This window comes from Rhizomucor pusillus, assembly GCF_041956525.1.
Source record: "Rhizomucor pusillus strain CBS 183.67 unplaced genomic scaffold VTP01scaffold_27, whole genome shotgun sequence".
In the NCBI taxonomy this organism is placed as follows: Eukaryota; Fungi; Mucoromycota; class Mucoromycetes; order Mucorales; family Lichtheimiaceae; genus Rhizomucor; species Rhizomucor pusillus.
This window is the reverse complement of record NW_027192169.1, coordinates 127,780-154,035: the sequence shown is the minus strand read 5'-3', so window position 1 is coordinate 154,035 and position 26,256 is coordinate 127,780. Positions and strand designations below refer to the sequence as shown.

The window sequence follows — 26,256 nt, the reverse complement described above, 5'->3', positions numbered from 1 at the left end:
ATCGTCTAGTACAAAGGATGATGGTCGTTTGTATGGATATTTAATAGCTTACATAAAAAACAGATGATTATTGCTCCCTCCCTCTGTCTTTCTGTTGATAAGCATGCGAGGGTAGTGAACGAGGATGGGAAGAAGGGATCCAAGAGGAGGGAGTGGGTATAAGATAAATTTGGGGAAGGGTGGGACGGGAGGATGACTGACATCTAGAACGGTCTTGTTTGTGGATGCACGACATGGAGAAGGAAGGAATGGCGGTATCGCCTAGTCGAAGCCAGAGAATACATTGTGAGCTGCAGACATGTGTACCATACCCGTGTCGAGATCAATGGCGTAGCAGAGAAAAGTAGCATCAACACTGTTGCATCAAATAATTAGTTGCATAATCCGTGCTTTAGACGAAGCCTATAACACTTACATGCTCATCATTGTATACGAAAAGAATTGGGATATATACATTGGTACCAGCGCAGCCAGGATTGCGACAACAAAGCCATGCGTTGACTGTAAACTGTGGGTTGCAAAGATATACGTGCCAAAGCCGGATGACAATGTGATGACAAAGGCGCCGACGTAAAGAATGAGTTTTGTCAGCAAATCTATATAGTCATGAATGAGAACAACAAGCATCGCCGATATGCATTCCACTTTACATACCTCCAAGCAAACCAGACAGTAAATTTCTACGGAAAATCTTGGTCCCAGACTTTGCAGATTCACAAAAGCTTTCACCCGTGATACCCGAAAGACTGATAGTGTAGTGATTGATCTGGCTCACGAGAGATTCAAGATATACCAGGATAGCAGTGATGACCGGTAAGATTGGCCAGCTGCTCTTAATGTACTAAGATAATAATAATACATGGTTAGAAGCGGAAGAAAAACTGTGATCTGCATCAGATGTTGTTCCTCACCTTCTTGGCTAACCGACTTAAAAACTGGAGGCATTGGACAGAGGATAGTATGAGTCCTCCGAATGCCAATGTGCCCAGAGAAGTAGTAGATGCTCTAAGCAATGCAGTCTTCCATGCTTTGTCCTTGTGGAAATGGGCTGGCTCGTGCCTAATTTTCATATTTCTTTTGTCACGATATACAAATACATCCGCCCACACATTCTAGTGGAATTACCTGTGAAAGTACCACTGTGCAGTAATTGCAGAGAGAGCGAATCTGTCAAGAAAAAAACAAGACGTCAGACTGCAATGCAGAGTAAAAAAACGGCGTGCGATTCTTGCATACCTCTGCATGTTGATAAAGATAGCGGCGGTCCACATGTAGACAAATATATAGTACGCTGCCAAACCATACACATTGTCGTCGACTACCCAAATAATACCTGAATCGAAGAAAAACTAGATAAATATCGCCATCCTGCCCTCCTTCTGTTTCCCCACGCCCGGCGTTTCTACTTACTAGATCCCGCAGTGTTCTCAGTATGTCCAATCAGCCATAGTCTGCTGAATAGTACAAGCCAGATAACCGTGAACAGAACAAATGCAGCAACCAGCAGCAGTGATACAAGAATAATGCTTGGATTGGACCGAAGTACATCACACGCCAGCTAAATTTCACATGGGTTAAATGATCGTGCCCAGTCACCGGATCAGTTATTGTAATTACCTCAATAACTGAAATCGTCTTGTTTATCCGATGTCGGCTGCTGTACACAACCTTGGCGTAGAACAGACCGACTAACAGAGGTATAAACGACAGCGCCGTCAAACTACACGCAAAGGAGAGTTTGTGAGTCGATGCTGAGAAAAGGGATCTGCATGTATACCAACCCGCCGTCGACGAAGTTCCTTTGCCTTGACTCTATAATAACCCACAGAAACATGCCCAACATCATAACGGGCACAAAAACCATGCTTCCCCACACCAATGGCTACAGAGCACAACTCGGAGCTTCAGCAAAGCAGGCCTATCAGACACAAGCTATCCATTGTTACCTTTGTAAAAGCTCGTAGTATGTAGATCCACACGGTGCCTGCAACAATTGCAGCCGTTGTCATGATGGATATAATTCCTGCGCTGTCTTTAATCGTTTTGAATGTTGTTTGCCGCGTATATCGTTCGATAGAAGAGCTCTGTCAGAAGCCAAATCGACGGTCAGTGCTTGCAAACGACTCGTTCTAACATTGAGGGAATACTTGCAGTGGTAGCAATAGCAATGATGGTTCCGATGCAGAGAAATATGACTAGACTCGAAGCATACAAAAGTGCAAAGAACAGGTCGCGATATTTGCGCTGTGATCTGACACCGGTTATCGCAGTGGGGATCTAGTAGCTCAAACAAAGTAAATATTGAGCTCGATAAGGGTTCATGCTTTCCCATTTGTGATTTCTTACAGCTGCCGCAGTCGGTAACAATGACTCTGATAAGGATTGCTGCTTTACAGGCGGTGATGGTCCCTCGGCTGCTGCTGCTTCTGAAGGTTCCAAGTAAATTGCAGATGGTTTCTATCAAAGCATACATCTCAGCATTCTGCGTAGCTTTTAAATCCCTGTTGTTTTGATATACGTTACAGGCGACTCTTCATAGTCGGAGAAATGATCGGCATAGTCCTTGTCGTTTTCTTCTTGGTCTTGATCAAACATGAGCTGACTGCGATCCGAGTATGCGTTCGAATCCGTCAGTGGTATGCTCTCGTCTCCAGCAGTGTGGTCCTGCTGGATCGAATAGAACAGACTGTTGGATATCGCAGCACTGCCATTCTCGTCCTCGCTTTCTGACTCCAGGTCCATTTGCGCGTATGCTGAGCGGTACCTGCGGCCTTGCATTATGCTTTCTTTCAGCGCAGAGTACACTCCTTTGGCAAAGTCTGGTACGGAGCGATCCATTGTCAAAAGAGAGTAAGTGAGTATGAATTGGAAAGAGAGAGAGAGAGAACAAGTCAGTTCTGCGAGTGACGAGGTCTCATGCTTTCTGGGTCAATGCAGACGTTACTCCGCTGATTGAGAACGGGGTGGCGGGTTATATTCAAGCAACAGAAACGATGCAGGTCCCAGATTGACAAGGATAAAACTAGTATCTTTGCCACCTCGCTACTGATCAGAATAATAATTTTAGAGATATATTTTTATCAAGCACTGATGTAAATACTGGCCTGAACTATAGCAAGTATCTGGGCGCCTTTACGTCGAGCCACGACATCGTGGCATTCAGTAGCACCTTACGCAAAGTATTCCAATTGTCACAGACTCATGTGCGTTGCAGGAATAAATGGTTGGCGGCTACTAGTACTTTATAATTCGGTCTGAAAGACTTGAAGGCTGCTGACACAAAACGTCTCTACACCAGTTAGAGGTGAATTTGGTAATTAAATGCAAATCCCCAGAAATGGATCAAAAAATTTTATACGGTGATAAGATGAGGGCTTATCGTTCTCGTTCTCTCCTCCTCTTTTTTACTCACCCTCTGATCAACTCTAACATGTCTGGACGCGGATGCTACAAATGCGGTGAAAGTTAGTTATATTTCCATTACTATTTATCTTTGTGTGTGTGCATATGTGTTTGTGGGTCTTTTATTAGCTCGACGTTGGCTTTTTGTTCGTGCTCCTCCTGTCATGTCAAGAGAGCGGGAAACAAGAGTTGATCTTGCACCAATCGTCTGAAAAAGCTTTTGGCCTGATCCGGAGAACTTTCTACGTTCGAGAATAAAAGACGCACGCGGGCGAGCGGGTTTGGGCAGAAGAAAACAAACGAGAACATTGTATCTTAATTTTTTTCTCTTTTCTCTTTTGTGTATGTTTGAAAAATCAACAACAGCTGGCCACATGGCTAGAGACTGCGAACGCGCTTCGGTGTGGTAAGATTTTCATTTTTCTTAACCCCTTTTTGGGGGGGGGGGCGCTTGTTGGGGCCAGTGTATATGATGTTTACAGTCTATTGTGTACACACATTTTAGCTACAACTGCCGCGGAGAAGGCCACGTGAGCCGTGATTGGTAAGGCGGAGAAGGAGTTTATGCAGAAGTGAAGAAAGAGACCAATGCCAATGGCTGCAGCCCTCAACCACGAACCCAACGAACCACCGAGCGTCTTTGCTATAACTGCAATCAGCCTGGTCACATGTCTCGCGACTGCCCTGAAAGCAGCTACGGTGGCGGATACGGTGGTGGAAACCGCTCCGGTGGCCGTGCTTGCTATAACTGCGGTGGTGTGGGCCACTTCTCCCGCGAGTAAGCTACCTAAGAGAGAGAGAGGGAGAGGATCATCCATGTGATATTTACGTTCTATTTTCTCTTTCAATCTGCAGATGCCCCTCTGCTGGTGCTCAAAAATGCTATAACTGCGGCGTAAGTTCTGGATGAGAGGATTCATTATGTAGGAAAGAGAAGAATGGGAGGTTAATAATTTCTGCCACAGAACACTGGCCACATCTCGCGAGAGTGCACTGAACCTGCCCAGGAAAAGACCTGCTATCGATGCCAGCAGCCCGGTCACATTGTGAGTACCAGGGGGATCGTACCTGTTTACACTATTGCATTGGCTTACTATGTGTGTATAGTCGCGCGACTGCCCCCAAACTGAGGCCGCTGCTTACTAAGGAAGTCAAGTCAATCCTTACACTCTGCTATCCGCTTTTTTGTTGATCGAATCAGTAACCTTGGATAAGCTTTTTACGATGAAATGAAAACATATGTCACATATCCCTTTGTCATTTTTTCCCAGTAGTTTCTCCATGCATATTAAAAAATTGGATTAAAACGGTTTGCTTTTGTCCTAATTAATTCTTAAGATGCTATATATATATACGTACAATGTTTTCTACAAGTGTAAGAGTACTCTGTTCATGCGGTTGACGAGGGGTTTTGCATTGTAAGGGAAACCTGGTTTCATGATTGCCGATCGCAGCTGCAGCAACATTGTCCTGACTGCATTCCGCTGACCTTGCTTGTCGCATATACTCACAAAACTCTGAGGATCTGTTTCTACGTATTTGAGATATCGTAGGAGGAACAATAAAAAGTTGGTTTCGTCCGTCAACAGCAAGTCCAGCAGGAGTTCATAGTCCATGCCTGTGCGTTGACAAAAATGCAGAAACAGGTAATGCGGATGGATGCACATGAGCGTCAACAAGCGAGCCACATTTGCGTTGTCGTTGTTATTGTTATTGTTATCGTTATTGTCAGTCGATAACTGGGGTAAAAGAGTGTAGATATCCAAGAGATCGTGCTGAAGGTTGACAGCGTCCGAATCGTCATTTCCAAATATTTCAAAGACAAGATCGAGCAGAATCTCGGATGACTGGTACCGAGTCCAATTTCTAATTTGCTGCAACATTTGCAGCAACACCACCATATTTCGTGATGACATTTCTGACGATGCTGCTGCTGCTGCTGAGCAGCAGTGTTGTTTGAGACAAACAACGAATATCTGCGCCGCGAGTTTCAGGCTCTCTCGATCAATCGTGATACTGTCGTTCACTGGCGTGTAGAAAAACTCTGTCCGTCGAGGATCAAACAATATCTGCAGCTGCTGTCTTGTCAGGCAAGCTGCAACGCTGTTTGCAAAGGATAGCAGTTGCTCGAGTATATCGGCCGTTTCGTAATACTCTGGATATTTTCGTGATATGCGGAATACAAGTTCCAAGGATCGTCGAACAATGGAAATATTTGAATGTCGCCAAAGTGCTGCCACCTTAGAGAGATGGGATGTAAGTTAGTTGAAGCAAGTAAATAGAGCGAGCAATTTGTGTATATTACCTGAGTTATTAGAACATTGATTCCAAGGCATTCTTCTGGCGGCGAGATTTTGACGATATCGATCAGGCAATGGAGAAACAATGGCGATATATTTGGCAATGTCAACATTCTGGAGATCCATTGCTGTGTGTTTCTATGGTTTTCCAAAAATGACAGCAGATGCTGTGCGGTGTGATCTGCTGCAAGTTGCGACTTTCGCCAGTCCTTAAACAATGCATGGAAGATATCGAGGTAAGGTTCGGCACTAGTCATATCCAGGTCCGTCAGAACACGGTCCACCGCGCTGCAAATCCATTGCGATCGTGCAGATAACAATTCATCATTGTCGTTGTTGATATTCTTATTTTCGGTCAAGACCTGTTCCTCCTCCTCGATATACCGCGATTGTGTCAAGATCTCGATCAGTTGCTGCGTTGCACTGTATCGATCAAACACATTGGTACCGATCAGACGTTCGTGCTAATCACGTTAGACAATTAGAGCTTAGGAGAGAAGAAGGTTAGAGATCAAGTTTGCAGAATTACCCAGGGGTAGTCCAGGAGCAAAGACTGTGCAGACGAACTGGCGGCCATGGCTTGTGTGACAAGGCCCAGATGTGTATTATTTAGTTTTGTTACGCGTGCCAATGCAAGGTGGGCATTGGACAGATACGAAATTTTGGATGCTTAGAAAATAAACTGCAGCAGATAGCGCACAAACGCACGTTGGAGGAATGTTGCTGCTGCTGCTATTGTTGTCACAGCCCCAAGTGAGGTATATATAAAGTATTGCTGTGCTTGACAACAGCACCGTTCTTTCTTTTCTTCTGACAATAATGGTCAAATTATCATCGATCCTCTGCACAGCTGCAACCTTGCTTGCTGGCAACGCATTCGCTGCTTACCTTGATCCTGCCATCCCTGCCCAAGAGAAGAAGGATCTCAAGGCGGCCAACATTATTCCTGAACGTAAAGTATATCCAATAATCCATTGAAAAATGATATCATTGCTTACGCTGCTTTTCTCAGTCCTTCCTGAAGATTTTGAACCAACGTCGTTCCTGAAGATCACTTATGGAGACAAGCTCGTGAATGCGGGTGAGGAATTGCTGCCGGAAGAAGTCGTTGATATGCCGCATATTTGGTTCCCAGCACCGCATATGGATAGACATTACACGATGGTTATGGTAATGCAAAGAATTGGTTAGTCTCTGTTAGGTTCAAAGCATTGACAATCTATGTGTATAGGTGGACGCGGATGCGACAGTGCCGCTTGTGAAGCACTGGATTGCAACCAACGTCGAAGGCGGCAAGCCGGGCTCCGGTTTACGCGATACTGACCCTTTGCATCAATACGTGCCGTATCACGGGCCAACGCCACCAGAAGGCACCGGCAAACACCGCTATGTGTTTATTCTATATGAGCAAAGCACCGCCAACCAGACGTTGAGGCCGGAGCTCCAAGATCCCAACGTGCACAGAGCGTTTTTCAACCTGGCGGATTTTACGCAGCAAAATAAGCTCAAGCCAGTCGCTGCTAACTACATTCTTGTCGCTCACGAGGACGGTTACGAAGGTGAATACCTCAGCAGGCACCCAGAAGTAAGCCCTGGCGTGCCACCTGCCCAGACACCTACACCTACTCCGTGATAAAATTCTGCATATCACTCACGCAGACAGGATCAGCTTGTTCCTTCTTCTCCTCTTCACTTTTAAAAATTTAGCATCATCTTTTCTGTATCGTTGACTCTCTCTCTCCATGTAAATCTATGAATGGATTTTTCCCTTTACTTATTGTTTGCCGAAATTATGCCGTTGTTTTTGCATCCATTATTCTTACACAATAGGCCATATCCCACTCGACAACATTTTCTTCAGCGAGCATAAAAATAAAGCCAACATGGTCAATGTGCTACCTTTGTGACGCGTGCTAAAATTGTACAACGGTGTAGTCGGGTTAACCTTGTTTCTTTTCCTTCGATACTTCATTTTCTTCCCACACCCGGGAAGAATGCACACCCCAGTCAAGCAGGACGGACGTCGTTGACCTGAGATGTGAAATAATCAATAATCAAATGTAAACGTTGTTGTGGTGAAATGCTTAGCAGCGATTTAACCGAGAAGAGGCGAAAAGGTGGAAGCGCTGCAGCAGCAGCCCAAGGCAATGGTAAAGAACACAAAAGAAGCAAAATTCTGCAGGCGACAAGAAGGAAGTCTTGATTCTTAACATCACGTCATTTTTTCATGGCCCGCGCGGGTTGCAATGATTTCACATGTAGTGCAAAAGGCGCTGAGTTGAAGCAATACGTGGATCCGACTTTGCACGTGGCAACCAGTCACAGGATGGCAAAGCAAGCAAATGTGTCAATGTAAAGCGAGCCAAGTTTTATGCCATGCATGCAGCGCGTTCCGTGCAGATGATTTTGAGTCCATGAAAGCAGTGTTTCGAGTGCATATCCAGTTAGAGTTTTTTGGCAATAAAGCTCGTACCTGAAATTTTTGTGATCGGGATGTGAAACGTTGTTCGTAACAGACGCTCGGACATTCACGGAATCATGGAAGCACGGAAGAATATATTAGGCCCCTTCGGGAATCCCATTATTGGACCCCTCATCATTGTATACGCGGGTGGCGAAATTCTTGTTGCCTAAGAGACAGAGAGAAAGAAGGGCGATCACTCTCACAGCAGGAGGCCACTGCAAAATTTTTGATTTAGATAATGTTACTCGGATATTTTAATTGGCTGTGTAAATAAAAGAGGTGTTGATTATCTCAAACAAAAAAGAGATTGCTGTTAACGTAATCTGGTGTAGTCAGCCAGAAGAGGGTTCCAAGGAATCGAGATGATGCACCATGCCGGGACGGATCCTCCCCCTCCTTTCTGCCTTTAAAAGTCCGTGAATCTGTCTTAAACACACTCGCAGCTTTATCCTTCCTCTTTTCGTTGACGTCTCTTCTCTCTCTCTCTTTATCCCCGAGACTTCACTTCGCTCGTCGCCTGCTGGATATTTGTTTATGCTACGGTGACAAGTTTTACTTCCAAGATCGTCCCAAACCTATAAAAGATCCACGTTCTCTCTGTCTCTCCCCACTCTTTCTTTTATTATCTACGCACTGACCCCGCTTGCACCTTTTTTCCAATTATCCTTATGCCTGCCAAAACCGATTCATTAAAGACAACGTCGACCTGCCAGCAGCAGCAACAGGATTTCATTTTGGAAGATGTCATCGACCGCATCAAGCGCAGAAAGCTGGATAATGCAGATACTGCAACTACAGACGCGATAGCGGAAGCTCTGGCAACAGCGATGGCTACATCATCATCACCATCCACATCTTGTTCTTCTTCAACATCATCTTCATCCCCAAAGGATAAACCGCAATCTCAAATGGATCGCCGTGAAACCGTTGCCGAAGTACGCGATGGCGTTGAATGGGTATCGTTCGTGTATTCACACAATCGAACGCTCAAGCGATACAGCATCCGTACCGACATTGAGAATGTGTGCGTCGACGCCATGGACGAAAAGTTCAAGCAAGACAACTGTGTAAGTACTTTATTTTCCTTTCGGATAAAGCTTTTATCGAATTTACCCCGCAAATCGGAATAAGATCTCTGATGGAAAAATAAAATTTTGTTCGTTAGGTCTATCCACGCGCAAATTTGCCAAAGGAATGCTATCGAGGCAACCGATGGGCCTATGAGACTGAATGCAACGTGTTGGGATGGAAACTCGCATGGTTGAATGCTGCTGAAATATCCGGCAAACGCGGTCTTATCCAAAGGGCTGTCGATTCCTACCGAAACCGAAATCCTAGCATGCGCTCCAGAAGAGTCGCTCGTCAGGAGAAATTACTCAAAGGTACACTGCGACGACGAAAGAATACCACGGAGAGTGGTGGAGCAGCAGCAGCAACGGCAGCAGCAGGAGGATCTGTTGTGACTCAGCATCAGCAGCAACAGCAAAAGTTCATCTCCATAGAAGATCCAGTCTCCCGCTCGCGGCTCCGATTGGCGGTCAACGTCGAGGATGTTTCTTTGGAAACCATCCCGTTAGATTTCCAGCGAGCCAACTGCGTGTTCCCCCGGGCTATGAATATCCAAGCGAACGCTGCTGCATCCAACACACTGCGTTGGCAAGAGGAAGCTCAGTGCAATGAATTAGGTTTCAAGCTGGTATGGATTCCACAAATATACATTAACGAGGGATAGCATTGCTAATAACTAGTTAAAGGCTTGGCTCAATCAAAAATCACTTGCTGGCAAGAAGAATTTGCTTCAACGTGCGCTGGATATTTATCGCACTCGATACATGCCTGCTTTGCAGCCTCGAAAGAACTCGTCGCGCACACCAGCGCTGCCTGTTCCTCCCATGGTCCCAATGCCTCTCACAGCGTCGGCCTTGTCAGCCCAGAACGCTTTCTATGCAAAGTTACATCCTGAGAGCTACGCAAAGTCGACGTCGTCAGCCATGTCATGCACGAGCGGAACTACCGTCACCTTGGATTTCACAGATTGCCTTGCCGACGACGACGACGAGGAAGAAGAGCAAACCCCATCGTCAGCATCACCTGGCTTCAATGAAGAACACCATCCTTCTATCACCATCCCTAACGACGAAGATGATAGTTATTTCTCATCTTCATCAACGGCTGCTGCAAAGTTTTCTTCTTGCTGCAACAGCAGCGCCACCGGGGCAAATCGGTGCTCTCCGTGTTTATGCAGCGGCGGTGGTGGTGACGAGATGAGCATTTCCACAGAAAGTTATTCGAGCTCGCTTGTATGCACACCAAGCCCGCCGGCCACAACTGCGTTCTTTGGTGTCCCGGCGGAAACCGACCTTGTTCAGGATTCATTTACGCTCCCACCTGTCTCCGACGATCCCTCTTGTTCTTTCTCGACCTGTTCCTCCTCCTCTTCCTTCTCCTTCTCCTCCACTCCCTCCGTTCTTTTCAAACTGTATGAATCATCGTTGCTGCCTTCCAGCGCTGTACAGAAACAGGATCTCGTTGTAAAAATCGAAGACGATTCTCTCATGCTCACGCCCGATTTCACCTCCGTTGGTGATCCAGACGAGTTACTATGCCTATTTTAAAAAAAACTTGTAATTCCCCATTATATTTTACCTTGTAACACCCCTTTCCTCACCACCTCATCTGTAAATAGTATCTATACATGCCTTTTTCTTTCGTGCTTTTTTTTTTAATTGTCTCGAGGAACATCAAGAAAAGTAAAACGCGGCAATGCAGCTGCCCAAAAGTTTAAACTCCGCTGTTCCGAAAAGCAGCAGGTTTGCCTAGCAACGCCCTGGTGAAGTATTTCACTTTGGACACCATTGGAGACTTTGCAGTGAACTGCGTAGAGAAAGTGCAAAGCAGTTACCTTCGATTTTAAAAACTCCCAAGCGATTTAGATATATGTTGATTTGTGAAGGCGGATCAGGAAACCGTTCTTGAGACATGTAACCACATTTGAATAGCAGCAACGCATCAAATGCTGCTGGTTACAAGAATGCCAACACCAAGGAACCAAGTTTCGTACTGGATGCAGATTAAGCGAAAGAATAAGTATCGAGCGTCTGCATAGTAAGTATGCCTTGTCGGTTACACTTACATCCTTATTTGTCAAAAAGTTTCTTTCCGCCCGAACAGGTTGAGTCAGCCTCTGTATAACTTGACAGTAGCAGCAGCAGCAGCAGCGTTATGGTGCGCACAAAAAAGCAGGCGATAGCTGCACAGCGATCAGCCAAAGGTAAAACAACAACGTCTCTTTTACTCCGCCTTGATTCTAACGTCGATAACTAAACCCAACCTGCATTTGCGTACCTTAGCTGACCGACTTGCCATCTCGCAACACAATGTCGCGTCAACAACAGCAACAATACCCAGCAACATCGCCCCTCAGGTTTTTCTCTTTAAAGGAGGAGATACAAAAATTATTTATTTAAACGTTTTTATGCTATCTTGTCAAATTAGATATTATCGACGACGACGACACAGCAGCAGCAGCAGCAGCAGCTTGGAAGCGATGATATTACCAGGTACATGCACACGCTTCTCAACATTTTCTAATATCACTTGCCCTCACCCTCTGATGGGAGCCGTGTATTAAAATTTTTATGTGTGTATGATAAAAAGAACGCAAAACGATCGAGATTACAAGTGCAGGCAGATCCTCGCGGTGTACGACAATGTTTCATATCACGAGGCAGAGGTTATGCTGATGGATTGTGGAAACGATGAGGTATTACAGAGTCATCTTGTTTTATTATTCGCTCCACGCTAACTACTAACTGAGGATAGAATCAAGTGCTATCTCGGCTAGCCAACCGTCCCGACTACTTGGAAGGGATACGGCGTATTATATTCACGCCTGTGCCTTCTGCAGAGCAGCCGCACGAGGCAGCAGTCGGAGGAAACCAAGCTGAATCTCCATTGACGGAAGCAAATACTGCTACTCAACAACAGCAGGAAGCAGCGCTAATTTCTTCTTCTATCCCGTCCGTGCTCCCACAACAGTTACCAACACACATAGCAACAGCAACAGCGCCGCCGCCGCCGCCGTCTATGCACCCACCACCACCCCCAGCAGCGATGCTTGTTCCACCCACTGCGCCGCCGCCTCCCTTACTACCAGCGATATACCCTTCCGAGCCATCCACCCCGATACCTTCACCTTCAACAAGAGTCAGCAACAACAGTTCGAAAAAGTGAGTAAGGACGGGATAACTACTTAAATATGTACACGTATTGATATACAACGCGTAAATTCCTGAGCTCAGACGCACCCGGGCAATAGGACGACTTGCGCTGGACGATGCATTGAAACAAGTGCAAGAACGAAGCGACCGGTCTGCATTTGAAGGGTGGTCGCAAGCGCGCATACGAGCATACCAGATGATCGACCAGAACCCGAACAGTTACTACTACAGATTCAATGCACCGGGTGAAGAGCAGCGCAAAGGGCCGTGGACACCAGAGGAGCGGGCGTTATTTTTCAAACGGTTGCAAGAAGTAGGCGCGAACGGGCAGTGGGGCATCTTTTCGACAGCCATCCCGGGGCGCGTCGGGTACCAGTGCTCCAATTTTTATAGATTGTTGATTGAAACAAGGCAGATTCACGACCCCAACTATGTGCTCGACGAAAAAGGAAAAGCACATTTCTTGTTTGACAAGAAAAGCTCGGATGGCAGAGTCGAAAAGACGTTTCGAACACACTCGCCGCATAAATTTGCATCGTTGTCGCTGAATAGCAGCAGCGGCAGCGAAGAAGGAGAGATGCTCCCGCCAAAGAGGAAAAAGGGACGGCCCAGGAAGGTTCAACCAGACGACGGTGATGCGTCTGGAACCTTCAGTCTTCACACAAAGTCGTCCACACCCAAACGAGTGACTCGGTCGTCCACTCGCGCAGCAGCAGCAACGGCAGCAGGGACAAAATGAAAAAAGTTCCGACTTCCTATCAAAATTACGCTTTAACAATTTTTTTCCTTCTCTGACCTTATTTTTCCTTCCCTTTCCCTTGATTGATAATATATATTTTGGTTGACATGTCGAGTGAAGAGGATATCCTTAAAACGAAGCGGGCGCTCTTGAAAGCCGTGGAGTCTAGAAAAACCGAGGTGAGTATACTCGTCCTCCTGTTACTCCTGTGAATGCTTTTCCCTTATCGAATCTCTTCCCACGACGCGGCCAGTGATCCTTAATGAGCCCTCCCTTTTGGTGAAATGCTTTTCATTCAGTACAACCGACACATTGTATGCAAGTTGGGAAGCAGCTTGCATTATTCGTCTGCCTGCATGTCGACCGAACAAGAAGGATAATGAGAGGAAGGGGGGAGAAAGGGATCACTGAATGGACACACGCCTGCGCATGGTAGTGGTAGAGATTCTCTTTCAACTTTATTTTTATGTGGCATAGAAGCAATGGAAAAAAGCTAACGGCTTTGGTTTCAATTCTGTTTGCAGGACATTCTTGATATCATGGAACAATTGAAAAAGGTCAAGGCTACACAGGAGCTTTTGAGGGTACGCGGAAAAGTGGCAATCACTGGATGTCACGCGACTCATGGAGGATGATGTGGAATAGAAAACCGATATCGGCAAAGTATTGGGAAAATTGAGGACGAACGAGGACGCTGCAGTGTCGCAAAAAGCAAAGTTGGTTGTCAAAAAGTGGAAGGATGATGTGCAAAGTGCCAGCAACAACAAGAAGACAGAGTCTTCTGCTACCAAACCTGCAGAAAAGCGTACGTACTTTTTTCCACTGTTGCCCGTTACCCATTGGCCAAAACTGATTTGATTGTAAAGCATCACCACCACCGCTCGCTCGCAAAGAATCGACCAGCTCGGAGCCTAGCACGCCGCGTACCATTAAATCAGATGAAGTGACATTCGACAGCACCGGCAACGGCCCTCGCGACAAGACCATTGAACTCCTCTACTCTGCAGTGGCTCTGGGAAGCTATGCAGGTAAACGAGTATAAAGCGTGGAGTCTCCATTTGCGACTAACTGGTGATAAACAGATGCGGATTTATTGCTAAACAGAGCACTTGCCATTGAAAAGTTCATTTTTACCGATTTTGGCGGTGTGAATGAGGGATATAAGGGCAAAGTGCGATCGTTGACCCTGAACCTCAAGAGCAAGAGCAACCCTGATTTGAGAGAAAGCGTTGTGAGCGGCGAGCTGAGTGTTGACAAGCTATGCAGAATGAGCGTGGAGGTAAAAAAAGAAAATATTATATGGTTCAATCAGTTGGATCCGAAATTTTTTGACAGGTAACGTTGTGTATAGGAAATGGCATCTGAAGAGGCCAAAGCACGAGACCGGAAGCTTGCCGAGGAGGCCCTGAACAAGGCCAGGGGTGCAACTTCTGCGCAAGCGGAGACCGATATGTTCAAGTGCGGTAAATGCAAGGGCAGAAAATGTACCTATTTCCAGATGCAAACTCGCAGTGCGGATGAACCGATGACAACTTTTGTGACATGCGTAAATTGTGGAAACCACTGGAAGGTAAAAAAAAAAGAAGATAATATGTCTCGATCTATCTAAAAAGAAAAGTATCACTGTACTGATTCTGCTGCCGCTATGATTCTAGTTCTCGTAAGCATCAAGCATATAGCATTACATATATATATATGTATAAATGTATACTCCCTCTCTGTCTCTCTTCCCTTCGTTTGCGCCATCTCTACTTATTTTCTCCTCACCCCTTACAGTCTTTTTGTATTTCTTTATGTACATTTCTCGATTTTCGAAAATGAAAAAACGTGGTTGATTTGTACGACGGCTCCTTTCCATAATAGAGCGCCGACGAACCTTTGAAAGGAGTTGACAACGCGGCGGTGTGCATGATGTCACATATGCAGTGAAAATGATAGGTGTACGTCGTTGACACCATTTTAACTCCTCTCTTTCTCCCCTTTCCTCTTTTGCCCGAAAAAGATGCACTCGAACGATCTCGACGACATTTTACAGGATCTGGAGAAGCAAGTGCAAGATTTGTCTCTGGTACAGTAGTGGGCAAGACAGAAGAGGGCGTACAACACATGTACCTATTTTTAAACTTGCGTGTTTGTGTGTGTATGTGTGTTGCGTTACCAGGCACTCGACGAAAGCGGTAATGAGTATTATATTGGCCACCACGAGAAGGGATCAGCCGAGGCGGCGGCGGCGGTACCCGCGAGAAATAACAGTAATAGCAACAATAATATCGATAATTATAACAACAACCAGAAAAGCGACGAGGTGTCACCTCACTCCACCACCATCATGACAGCCGATGACAATGTGGCATTAAGCCAGCTTCAACATCACGCCATCACAACCTACGCACACGACCACTCGACGACACCTGTTATCCCTACATCGAGCCACAGCTCCTCCCGATCCGCGAGCATCAGACATGCGTTCAATAAATTAACGAGAAGTGTCAGCAGCGGCGGAAGCACGTTGCGTAGCAACAAGCGCCCTCAGGAACCTGTCCCCCCGTTGCCGAACCACCATCGTGACAACATCATCAATAACAACGATGAAGCCGAGCTCATCGCTGCAGCGCAGTGTGCATGGGCAGTTCTCGATGGAGCGGCAGATGACACCACCACCAAGAAACAGCAGCAACAGCAACAGCAGCCTTTTATTCCTCCAGCAGCACCGCGCCAGGTAATTATTGCGATACATACATGGCAAAGCCAAAGAGAGAAAAAGCCCAATCATTGATATCACCCCGTTGGTCCCTTTCGCAGCATGAGGCGCCCAAGCGAGTCCCGCGCAACGCAGGATTCACGATCTGTATATACATCAATGATCTTGCGACGTACAAGGCTGTGCAGCTGACGGATCTATTGACAACGGCGATGGTGGTCCAATACTTCAAGCGCAAAGGGCTGCTGGATCAAGCCGATGACTGGGCGCTCTTTGAGGTGGCCAATAGCCACGGTGTTGGCAAGTATTACACAAATCTCAAAAGAAAAAGAAGGATGAAGAGCTCATTCATTGCTGAAATATACATATACAGAGAGACCGCTCCGCGACTGGGAGATTGTACTGGATACAGTTCTCGCGTGGGACGGCGATATGCACAACATGTTGATGCTGAAAAAATACCCGTACAGATCATCGTTGACGGCCGAGGTGAGTGCGGCTCAAATGACAGAGAACATATTTAAAGATGCAGGATATTGAGAGAAAGGGCGGATTCAGAGCGTCTTGCAGCCATTGCATCCACCGAAACATGGCTGGCTACTTGTGGAAACTAGAAAGGGTAAATGGCAAAAACGATTCTGCTTTATCCAAGACAATGCAGTGCAGTATGCCAAGGATAGCAAGGTAATCTATACAAAATACCGGAACTTTCAGTTCAGAGACTGACAATGGTGTGTGTTCAAGGGCACGGGTGCCGTTGTCGTGTGCCATTTATCCAATTTTGATGTGTACACGCTCACTCAACCCGTTCGCGGTGCACCGACAAAGTACGTGTTTGGATTGAGAGCACAAGATAAAGCAAAAATGTATGAAAACCCAGAGGACTATTTATCTTTCTTGTGCGCGGAAGATTCAGAATCATTCATGGAGTTTGTGCTTGGTATCCGATGTGCAAAGGTAGATAACGCAAACTTGAAAGACCATAAGAAATTGCTCACGCTCGAAAAATACGGTGTAGGGTGCAATGCAGTACCAGAGCAACCCGCAGCGTGTCTTACATCCATTAAATCCGCCGTTACCGCCAGCGCCGCCGGCGGAAAACAGCAATGGCGAGGTCGCGTCAAGTGACGACCAACCGCTTGCACGAGGCAACACGATTCGCCGGTATAAATCCATGCGGGACATTAGAAGCAAAGATAACAGCAACAGTAGTGGCAAGTTGTCACACAGTGGCACATTGCGGCACAGGGATCAACAACAAGCGACACCACAGCAATCTGTGGACGACGAAGACGAGCAAGGTAGCAACACATTGATCCAGATAGACGACAAGGTCAAGTTTGCAAAAGGCTCGCTCCTGGCGCAGAGAGAAACTGCTGCTGCCGCTGCCGCTGCTACTAGCATGGGGACTGTTGGACTTTCACGGTCAAAGTCAACACGGGAGAAAAGCGAAGTAACGGAGAACGGTGGCGAGTACCGTCAACATCGTCGATACCACTCTGTACGAAGGAGAGACCCTCGGCCCACAGCAAAGGGCGGCGATATACCCGCAGTGCCTGCGGTGCCTACTGGTAACAAGACACTGTTGCAGCTCGAAGGAACACCGGAGCAGATCCACACACGGCAGTTACGAGAACGGCAGATGAAACCGCTGCTGAATTTTGACGAGTCCACTACTGCTGCTTCCGTCTCCCGTCGGTAGTAATTCATGCAGAGTGAAAAAATACAATGGCTTTTTTTTCTATTATAAAATGCAAAGACAGACAGACAGGCAGCCAGTTAGTCCATTCCCTTTCTTTCAAGTGAAAAGATCAGGATAGCAGAATTGGGGGCATCAGGGGAAGAAGAAAGCTAAAAATGTGATTTTGAAAATGGTACATGGGGGGTGGGGAGAATTATTTATTTCTTTGTTTGCGTAATGCAAATACAAACGTTTGTCAGGAAGACGCTGACGATGGTGTTGGAAGTCCATTACTTTGCTGCTGCTGATGGTTCTGCTCATCATTGTTCTGCTGTTGAGTCTCTTCCTGAGCTTTCTTCTTTTCGAGTTCGGCAATCTCAGCAGCAGCTAATAAAATGCATTGCATTGATTGAGAGCTGTGTTAAGAATAATCTGAAACAAGGCAATTCTTACTCAGGAACCGTCCCCCTGGACCGCGGGGTCGACGCATCGCATGCCGGTGTCGGCTTTCGTGTAGATACGGTTTTCGAGATCGTTGAGAAGATCTACTCATTTCTTCCAGTTTTAAACGCGCCGCCCTCCGTTTAAGGATGCGATGGTACTGCTTTGCATTAACGTAGTAAGGTTCCTCTTGAGGTTGTTGCTGCTGCTGTTGGTGTTGGTGTTGATCTGCTGTATCCAGGTGCGTTTGCTGAGCAATTGCAGCATTGCTATTCGTCGTCGTGGTGGTCGTTACAGCTGCAGCCGTTATGCGATACATTGCTTGCGCAGCTGCAAGCAGACTCGGTGGCTACGAACATATGCAAAAAAATCTTAACAAGGGCAACTGCCAACATTCAGCGCAGAGTAGCAAACTTACCAGCGAAGTGGGAGGATAGCTACCTAAATGCTGACCATTCGCGTACATGCCCGATGTCGCTACCTGCGAAGTTGCCGCGTGCTAAACAAGGAATCAGTTGAATAAAACTCGCTAAGGAACCAAGGTGGTATACGTACCGTGTCTCCGTGCTGAACTTCGAGGTGGCTGTTAGTGTCTGGACTGTACGAAGCGCTGCGATCCATATTGTTGTATTTACGCCCTTTCCATGCTTAAAGAAGGAAGGATCGAGCGAGATTCAGATTTGATAGACAAGGCCGGCGCACGGGGAAGGAAACAAAAGATCTGCGATGGATAGTGGTGGGATAATCTCAGCCGACGTTCCACAAGCAAGCAGAAAGATCAAGAAGGTTTTTACTCATCCTTCTCCTTGATTGCTGTTTACGGTACAATAAAATTAGGTCTTTATTGTTACTGAGATCATATCCTGGTCCTCCAACTCTGTATTTTCTATGGTATCATCCAGGGACAGTACTTCGCCTTCAAAAGATAAGGAAATCTTGTCTTCCATCGAGCTATCCAATTTCCTGACTTGAATGTAGTGCTTGACTACATTTCTTAAAAGAGTATTCTACGTCGCGGCGGTTTTCTTTTAGCACGATAGAAGAAATTTCTACCGTTCCCGATTTTGCTAACCTTTTTAACTCGTAAAGTAACATCATGTTTATCCTTTCCACGTAACTTGATAAGCATGCGTTTGTCCTCCTCCACTGGCTCTCCTGACGGCCGCGGTTCTTCTGGCAAGTATTTCCCAATAAACTCTTCGCTCGTCGGATCGATCGCCAGTCGTCGGAACCTCTCCTCTTTCTCCTGCGCTTCCTGAGCAATCTTCCTTTCGTAATCTGCTCTCTTGTATACATCTACAGCTCGTCAGTACACACTAAAAAGTAATGTTCTATTCGACGGTGGTGATGAATAATTACTTACACACTATATTCTTTGTATCGGGTAACATATTTAAACTTGCTGGCGTTGCTCGTAATACAACCGGAACGTCTTGGTATACTAGGATCATTTCATCCTTTTTAAGCAGTTTTCGTTTACAGTAATGTGTAAGCATCAAATCGAAAGGTTCATTCTAAAATGCAAGAAAACCGTTAGAAAAAAAGTTATTTCCTCCAGCCATTGAACTTCTCAACTTACATCCATGACAATAACTTTGACAGGTTTAGATATACTGTTCAAAAATGCTCGTAGATTGGGATCATCCGTGGTTTGTAGATTGATGAATTGAACTTTAATCTGCACTTTGCGAGGCCCAGTATCAGAAGTAGACTCTACCGGGGAGGCGGCGAGCATCGCTAGTTCAGGATCAAGGTCATCAAGTGGCATTGTAGGTATATCGGGTGACAGTGATTTTTTTTCTGGCGTGGTGGACGGTCGCTGTTCCTCTAATTGCAATCGATGGCTTCGAGTAGTAGGTCTCCTTGAATGTGATGGGGTCTCTGTCAATTCTTCATCAGACAGCAGGCTATATATTTTACAGTTAACATATCCCATCTCTAGCAAAGGCATATAAACTCATGCCACTTACATCAAGTCCGGATCGATGTATGGGCCTTCTTCTTTCTCAGGCTTTTGTTCCGGTTTCGACTCGCCATCATTCTCTGCAGCTTCCTGCGCTGCCGATGATGATGATGCATCTTTTCTGCTGTTGTTGCTGTTGTTTTTCTCGGTATCATCGTCGTCGCTGCTGTCGGACCGCATTAACTTTGCAAAAGCCTGATACTCAAGCTTTGGTTTCTTCTTACGCCCTTTCTTCTTGGTCCCAGAATCAGAATCAGAAGAACTTGACTCTGAATCAGTTACATCTAGACCCAACAGTCTCCCTGGTTATTATTACAAATAAAGTTACTAAGCGACAGCAATTTCAAGCAAAGCGTTTTTGCGTGGCAACTTTACGTTTTTGTAGTCGCAAAGCAAATTCGTTGGCACCATTCTCTTTTGCGTCCCGATCCTCCTCCTTGGCCTTTGCCTTAGATTTAGGTTTCTTTTTCTTTAAACGTTTAACTGACTGATTTCGAAATGAAGCAATGTCAAAGTCGCACATAGCAAGGAGGAGAAAGTACAAAGAAGCAAAATGGATACAATGATTGGAGCGGGGTAGCGCAGGCATCTTCTTTTTGTTACTGAATCGACGGCACCGCATTCCGAATTCTCCCTCCTCAGACCATCAGACGATCGCCATTCTCGATTCGCGCCGGATAGCAAACCATGCGCTTTTTCGAAAGTAACCCGTTCATGCAAACTCAACGACGACCCGGCGTCCCACGCTGGCGGCGATCAACGCTGGTGGTCGGGATCATATTCATTGTCCCAAAGCGCAACGGCGGTGGTATTCGCCCAGTGTACAATCTCAAATGGCTCGACGTTATCTCACAGCGCTGCACTTCAAGATGAAAATGTTCCAAGTCATTTCGCAAACGGAAAAGCACCGTCTTGGATAGTACAATATGGAAACAAAGAAATTGGTTTACTGAGCAGCTTAGCTCGACCTTTCCGACGCCTTTCTACAGCCGCCTCCGGCCGTGACTACCACTCTGTAACTTCTTCTAGGCCAACTTTGTTGGGAATAGAGGGGCTGCAGAAGGTAGTCGTCTACTGCAAGGTCAAGCAGCCCTCTTACATCCGTCGGCATGTTGACCATCGTTCCTCGAAGGATTTTACTCCTTCGGAGATGTGGACCGTATCTAGAGGATACGAGACACACGTCGTAAGTCCTTGTATTGGGACTGGTCCAGCGTTCTAGATTCAATTGCTAACTTGCCGCATTCATAGGATATCCTTCAGGATATCTTTGCGAGAATCAGGTCTGGCACTTGCTTCTTCGGCGCGCGCCTCGAACTGCGCCTAGCGGCGGATCTCTGATTCCGCAGTTCCCAAGGATGATGAGGTTGGTTCGGTAAGTCTAGAGTTAAACGATACTTGATTGATTTGATTCTCGCATCTTTGGCTTACATTCCCTATCATCGTAGAGCCAATGCTGAAGCACGGGTTTACTGGTTCCCCGCGGCAGACGTGGCTAAGTTTTGGTCAGCGCGCTTGCGAGCCATTGACTTAGTCAGGAATGTTCGCGCTCAACAGCGGTCTAGGTTTACCTCAGACCGTACCCTTGAGGTGCTCATTGTGTCTGCCTTGGTTGGCTCTGCCCTGACATCTAGACCCGAAGATTTCTCGTACTGGCGCAATGTCTGGGCAACTTTGCTATCTCGTAGGTGCCTAGTTTCGGACTTGATGGTGTTTTCTGGCGTCCTGGATATCGACGAGGCATCATCAGCCATATCCTGCACTGCCCTGGTGATGTCGGTGATTTCCGTGTGCCGATTCCGACGATCCAAGACCTTGAACAGCTAGGTTTAGATAGCGCTGTCCACCCGGCAATCCTACAGATCTACGGGATTCTGTTATCAATTACAGAGGATAGCATGAGTCTTGTAGCTCGCGCAATGGCGGATTGTTACTGCCGAGGAATTTTCGAGGGCATCAAGGCCTTAGACAATAATCGGTCCGGTACTTTCGTTTCCATTGGGAAGGCCAATGTTTCCAGTTCCGCACGGCTCTGTTTGGCCTTTCGCTTGTTCCTTGGCTTCACCCGTCCTGTCCTGCTGGAATATATCGTCAATCTTGTATTTTTTTTTTTACTTTTTCTTATTTGTAACCTCTGGCCGATCGAGTCAAGTTACACAATACACGCCTTATAAGAATACGCACTACTGCCCGAAGTACTTCCTTTCCTTATCGTTGTTTCTCAAACCACAACAATTCTTTATCAAGGAGTACGTTTGAGGCTAAATCTTTAAAACGGACATTCACATAGACTTGATATTTTCTTTTCCAATAAATAGTTATTGCGTGCGCTACAATCAAAGTCACCTCAAACATTGGCATTGGTTTGTAAGTTCTGTCCCTTTTTCTTCACAGATATAGGGTCACAAACGGTTTAATGATTTTAGATTGAAGTTTTATTTTGCTACCATCCGACACAAGATGATGCTCCAGATGCAGAGTATCTTGAACTGTTTACACTTGACGAATCATGGATTCCTTGGAAGTATTGCAAACATCATATATACAGCAAATAAAATTGGAGATAGTCACCTAATGACAATATGTAGCCAGCTTCCATTAGGATCGATTTTCGATGACTCCGAGTTCAGAGCTCTTCAATCGATCTGTAACACGCCAGGTACAACGCCAAAAAATCAACCAGAAAGTATCAAATTTAGAATATCAGAGTTCTTCACAACAAACTACAGAAAAGCCAGAGCACTTCTTAGATTGCTAGGTTGGGTCTCAATTCCTCGATTCTCTTGTGTAACAATTTAGGAAGGGCTCAGACAACCTGAGCATGAGGACTGACCGGGACAACGACGGCGCTCGAACCCAGAAGCTTGCTTTCCTCCCTCCTGCCCGGAATCAACGAGGGGTTGTGGGACAATGAGTTCAGCTATATATTCATTCATAAACTCCATAACAAACAGCATATCTACCCGGTATGAGATAAAGTCCCAAATATCTACGGCCGGCCTCTGGAAGATATACCTCGGCATTCGCAAAACCACCGGGAAACACGTCGCGATCTTTGTAGGTTGACATGATGAAACAAAATCTCAACTCTGGTCGTCCGCGCGCTTAGTCGCTCCTTTCGCAGATCTTTGAAAAGCGATCGCTCGATGGCGGATTCAAACGAGAACGAGGATATTCCCGCAACGACACAGAAAAGGTGTACGAGTTGTTAAAGAAAGAGGTTAGCTATCATTCAAGTTCCTTCTTGGCGGCCACTGACACGTGCAATAACAAACAGGCGAGTAACTTGGCACGACTACGGCATCCGTCTATCCTCGAAGTCGTTGAACCAGTGTCCGAGTCTCGATCATCAATCGCCTTTGTCACGGAACCGTTGATGGGCACCTTGTCACATTTAATTAGTGCCAACGCAGGCTTTGGATCAGACAAGAACGATGTATATGAGATAGACGAACTAGAGGTAAAATGGAACTCAAGATGAAGATACATAAAAATACTCACCAAATATGGTGTTAGATACAAAAAGGCCTTCTGCAAGTGGGAAAGGGTCTACAATTCATGAACGATGCTCGTGTAGTGCATCATAATTTGACACCAGAGTCCATATTCGTAAACGCAAAGGGTGATTGGAAAATAGGAGGGTAAGAGTAACAGAAATACCACTGTTCTAAAACTCGGCATCTAACCTAGAAAACAGGTTAGGATTCGGTGTATTCCTTAATAATCCCAACGATGGAGGCGACGCATATTTCGAGTACAATGAGTATCTGCCAGACGAGTGTCAGATCAACCTCGACTATGCCGGTAGATATCCGTTGCAAAGTGCCTTAGAGGATGGGACACTAACATCGTATCGTAGCTCCCGAATTCATTCTTGACAACCAAGTATTGCAAGCAAACGACATGTTCTCGCTAGGTTGTCTTGCGTACGCCGTGCACAACAAAGGAATATCACTACTGCATACATTCAATAATCTTCATACCTATGAACGAAAAATACAAGCGCTGAGCACATCTGATTTCACCAACATGCCTACGCACTTGCAACGTACAGTGTCAACACGAAAAAAACCATAATATCATCTATATGATTGCTCGACTGACTGACATATTTCTTTCCAGCTGTTATCCGGCGATTGTTAACCAGGGAGCCATCTCATCGTCTAACCGCGGCCGAGTTCCAAAATTCAAAGTACTTTGATAACATCCTGGTATCCACCATGAAATTCCTGGAGACGTTTCCAGAAAAGACCCGTGAAGAGAAGAGTCAATTTATGAAAGGTCTTGCACGAGTGCTTAACCAATTCCCTGAGCGAGTATTGAAGCGCAAGGCAAGTCGCATTACCAATACGCCACGAGAATTACACAGCAAACTAAAGCGAACTACGTGTTTGCCATTTAGATATTACCATCACTTTTGGAAGAATTGAAAAATCATCAACTGCTACCCTACACTATACCTAATATCTTCATCATCACCCAGCAATTGTCACAAGACGAGTTCTGCCAGCTCGTACTGCCGCCTCTGAAACCTATATTCAACGTGCGCGATCCTCCGCAAAACATGATTGTACTGTTAGAAAAACTCGATGTATTCCAACAAAAAACCCCACGCGAAGTTTTCCGAGATGGTGAGATATTCTACTTGGAAGGATCTGACCGGTTGGTATATTTCTCTAACGTGATCACATATATCAATGAATAGATATCATGCCCCTGGTATACGCTGCATTAGAAGCACCTACGCCTGTTGTACAGGAGAAGGCACTGCGTATCATACCATCCTTGTCAGAATCACTTGACTACACCACAGTCAAAAATTCGTTATTCCCCAGAGTCCAGGTCCTTTTCGCACAAACGACGCTGCTGTCTGTCAAAGTTAGCACATTGATTTGTTTCCATTCCATGATCAAAGTCATTGACAAGGTACAGTGTTATATTAAAGACATTCAAGGATCAAAAAAAGAAAATAACAAATATCTGCACGCAGTATACTATGCAAGAGAAGCTTGTGCCTCTGCTGAAGAATATAAAGACAAAAGAGCCGGCGGTGATGGTAAGCACAACCCAAAAAGTTAGCGATTAATTACTTACACGGATTATTACCCTTTGGCTAGCTGGCTACGTTGGCCGTCTATGATGAAATGGGAAAACATCTGGATAAAGAAATCGTGGCAACCGAGATCTTGCCGCAACTTTGGCGTATGAGTTTTGGGCCACTGTTGAATTTGGACCAGGTAGATCAAAGTTGCTTTTTGGTATCTTGAAAAGCCTTTATACTTATTTCATCCTCTAGTTTAAGAAGTTCATGAAAACCATCAGAGAGCTTACGACAAGAGTCGAAGAAGCACACACACGGCATTTGACCGAAGTCAAATCATTAGAGGAACAGACACGAAGTGTCAGCGCCAAGAACTCTCCAGCGAACGGATCACCGCAAGTGCTTGGAGGCGAAGATGCCATGTCGTTTGAAGCGCTAGTCCAGGGTGGTCGTGCATCTGCTCCGACAGCAGCAACAACTTCTGATATATTTGCTGTGGGCAATGGTAGCAACGCATCCTTGGCGAATGCTGCCAAAATATCTGCGGACGATCTTACGTGCGGGTGGTCGTCAAGCGGTGCGACCCCGGGCCGTTCCAGTCCCATGATGGCAACACTGTCACCTACATCTGCTACATCTAGCCCTGTCCGTGGACCTGCGACACTATCCAATTACTCCAGCACCGTAACAGCTACTACGAGTACAGCAACGCCAACCTATTCCTCCTTCCCAGCACCGCCTCAACCGCAACAACAACAACAACAACAACAACAACAGCGTTCGTCTTTTACATCACAAACACAATGGACCTCCTCCTCTCTTAAACCTCAAATTGTTAGCAGCAGCAGTAGCAATATTCCAGCGATTTCCACTCCACCAGCTTTCCAGAGCACGCCGGCTTTACCTCCACCACTCACTGCTGGGATGAGCAACCTCAGTATACAGCCAACAAATACTACGGCGACGACTCCTAACTACGCGGCACTCCGTTCAATACCGCAACCCACATCCTCACCCGCCATGGCGACGCCGCACAGACCATCGAGCATGGAACTCTTGCAGCCTGTATCTCTCAATCCATCAAAACCGGCCCAGTCGTCGCAGCAATCACAGAGCCAGATTGGACATAGAAATACTAACCTCAATGTTTTTGATCCGCTGGGATAAAATTGCTATTAACGCTACAGTGTAAAATGGACTTTTTTGCTTTTTTGCAACGCAGCATCTTTTGTTTCTTTTTTTTTTTTTACGTTTAAAAAGAAAAAAGTACATCAGGCAAAGCCTCAGCTATCGATCAATAGTAA

At 46.0% G+C, this 26,256-nt stretch overlaps 12 protein-coding genes across 12 annotated transcripts; 8 read left to right on the top strand and 4 right to left on the bottom strand.

The window, feature by feature from the left end:
- Window positions 1-261: 261 nt before the first annotated feature.
- On the bottom strand, window positions 262-2,838 carry VTP01DRAFT_5993 (uncharacterized protein; the record flags this gene model as incomplete). Its single annotated transcript, XM_069384844.1, has 13 exons — window positions 262-355; window positions 416-596; window positions 655-841; window positions 912-1,059; window positions 1,126-1,167; window positions 1,237-1,333; window positions 1,411-1,558; window positions 1,618-1,720; window positions 1,782-1,882; window positions 1,947-2,084; window positions 2,152-2,277; window positions 2,347-2,457; window positions 2,524-2,838. The coding sequence occupies 13 exons, from the start codon at window positions 2,836-2,838 to the stop codon at window positions 262-264; spliced, it is 1,791 nt and encodes a 596-aa protein (XP_069234861.1).
- A 908-nt stretch (window positions 2,839-3,746) lies between these two features.
- On the top strand, window positions 3,747-4,532 carry VTP01DRAFT_5992 (uncharacterized protein; the record flags this gene model as incomplete). Its single annotated transcript, XM_069384843.1, has 5 exons — window positions 3,747-3,808; window positions 3,908-3,946; window positions 4,007-4,180; window positions 4,258-4,297; window positions 4,368-4,532. The coding sequence occupies 5 exons, from the start codon at window positions 3,747-3,749 to the stop codon at window positions 4,530-4,532; spliced, it is 480 nt and encodes a 159-aa protein (XP_069234860.1).
- A 237-nt stretch (window positions 4,533-4,769) lies between these two features.
- Window positions 4,770-6,279, bottom strand: VTP01DRAFT_5991 (uncharacterized protein; the record flags this gene model as incomplete). Its single annotated transcript, XM_069384842.1, has 3 exons — window positions 4,770-5,642; window positions 5,708-6,166; window positions 6,232-6,279. 3 exons carry the CDS (start codon window positions 6,277-6,279, stop codon window positions 4,770-4,772), a joined length of 1,380 nt encoding a protein of 459 aa, XP_069234859.1.
- A 242-nt stretch (window positions 6,280-6,521) lies between these two features.
- On the top strand, window positions 6,522-7,335 carry VTP01DRAFT_5990 (uncharacterized protein; the record flags this gene model as incomplete). Its single annotated transcript, XM_069384841.1, has 3 exons — window positions 6,522-6,654; window positions 6,715-6,872; window positions 6,934-7,335. 3 exons carry the CDS (start codon window positions 6,522-6,524, stop codon window positions 7,333-7,335), a joined length of 693 nt encoding a protein of 230 aa, XP_069234858.1.
- A 1,499-nt stretch (window positions 7,336-8,834) lies between these two features.
- VTP01DRAFT_5989 (uncharacterized protein) lies at window positions 8,835-10,781 on the top strand (the record flags this gene model as incomplete). Its single annotated transcript, XM_069384839.1, has 3 exons — window positions 8,835-9,233; window positions 9,332-9,862; window positions 9,921-10,781. The coding sequence occupies 3 exons, from the start codon at window positions 8,835-8,837 to the stop codon at window positions 10,779-10,781; spliced, it is 1,791 nt and encodes a 596-aa protein (XP_069234857.1).
- A 607-nt stretch (window positions 10,782-11,388) lies between these two features.
- On the top strand, window positions 11,389-13,125 carry VTP01DRAFT_5988 (uncharacterized protein; the record flags this gene model as incomplete). Its single annotated transcript, XM_069384838.1, has 6 exons — window positions 11,389-11,437; window positions 11,517-11,590; window positions 11,662-11,726; window positions 11,824-11,929; window positions 11,989-12,395; window positions 12,468-13,125. 6 exons carry the CDS (start codon window positions 11,389-11,391, stop codon window positions 13,123-13,125), a joined length of 1,359 nt encoding a protein of 452 aa, XP_069234856.1.
- Window positions 13,126-13,232: 107 nt separating this feature from the next.
- VTP01DRAFT_5987 (uncharacterized protein) lies at window positions 13,233-14,789 on the top strand (the record flags this gene model as incomplete). The annotated part of the gene is made up of 7 exons (XM_069384837.1): window positions 13,233-13,304; window positions 13,650-13,709; window positions 13,771-13,930; window positions 13,992-14,153; window positions 14,208-14,404; window positions 14,477-14,695; window positions 14,781-14,789. 7 exons carry the CDS (start codon window positions 13,233-13,235, stop codon window positions 14,787-14,789), a joined length of 879 nt encoding a protein of 292 aa, XP_069234855.1.
- Window positions 14,790-15,127: 338 nt separating this feature from the next.
- Window positions 15,128-17,528, top strand: VTP01DRAFT_5986 (uncharacterized protein; the record flags this gene model as incomplete). Its single annotated transcript, XM_069384836.1, has 7 exons — window positions 15,128-15,193; window positions 15,287-15,844; window positions 15,928-16,126; window positions 16,200-16,315; window positions 16,385-16,510; window positions 16,571-16,783; window positions 16,845-17,528. 7 exons carry the CDS (start codon window positions 15,128-15,130, stop codon window positions 17,526-17,528), a joined length of 1,962 nt encoding a protein of 653 aa, XP_069234854.1.
- Window positions 17,529-17,763: 235 nt separating this feature from the next.
- Window positions 17,764-18,569, bottom strand: VTP01DRAFT_5985 (uncharacterized protein; the record flags this gene model as incomplete). Its single annotated transcript, XM_069384835.1, has 4 exons — window positions 17,764-17,894; window positions 17,961-18,297; window positions 18,367-18,447; window positions 18,504-18,569. 4 exons carry the CDS (start codon window positions 18,567-18,569, stop codon window positions 17,764-17,766), a joined length of 615 nt encoding a protein of 204 aa, XP_069234853.1.
- Window positions 18,570-18,781: 212 nt separating this feature from the next.
- On the bottom strand, window positions 18,782-20,434 carry VTP01DRAFT_5984 (uncharacterized protein; the record flags this gene model as incomplete). Its single annotated transcript, XM_069384834.1, has 6 exons — window positions 18,782-18,955; window positions 19,021-19,244; window positions 19,312-19,462; window positions 19,528-19,855; window positions 19,919-20,213; window positions 20,287-20,434. The coding sequence occupies 6 exons, from the start codon at window positions 20,432-20,434 to the stop codon at window positions 18,782-18,784; spliced, it is 1,320 nt and encodes a 439-aa protein (XP_069234852.1).
- A 191-nt stretch (window positions 20,435-20,625) lies between these two features.
- Window positions 20,626-22,669, top strand: VTP01DRAFT_5983 (uncharacterized protein; the record flags this gene model as incomplete). Its single annotated transcript, XM_069384833.1, has 11 exons — window positions 20,626-20,719; window positions 20,781-21,101; window positions 21,163-21,286; window positions 21,360-21,416; window positions 21,477-21,560; window positions 21,608-22,010; window positions 22,087-22,160; window positions 22,230-22,278; window positions 22,338-22,435; window positions 22,500-22,570; window positions 22,641-22,669. 11 exons carry the CDS (start codon window positions 20,626-20,628, stop codon window positions 22,667-22,669), a joined length of 1,404 nt encoding a protein of 467 aa, XP_069234851.1.
- A 152-nt stretch (window positions 22,670-22,821) lies between these two features.
- VTP01DRAFT_5982 (uncharacterized protein) lies at window positions 22,822-26,119 on the top strand (the record flags this gene model as incomplete). The annotated part of the gene is made up of 12 exons (XM_069384832.1): window positions 22,822-22,968; window positions 23,036-23,131; window positions 23,189-23,371; window positions 23,428-23,552; window positions 23,609-23,715; window positions 23,771-23,959; window positions 24,034-24,242; window positions 24,314-24,542; window positions 24,617-24,837; window positions 24,902-24,967; window positions 25,029-25,148; window positions 25,208-26,119. The coding sequence occupies 12 exons, from the start codon at window positions 22,822-22,824 to the stop codon at window positions 26,117-26,119; spliced, it is 2,604 nt and encodes an 867-aa protein (XP_069234850.1).
- Window positions 26,120-26,256: the final 137 nt, after the last annotated feature.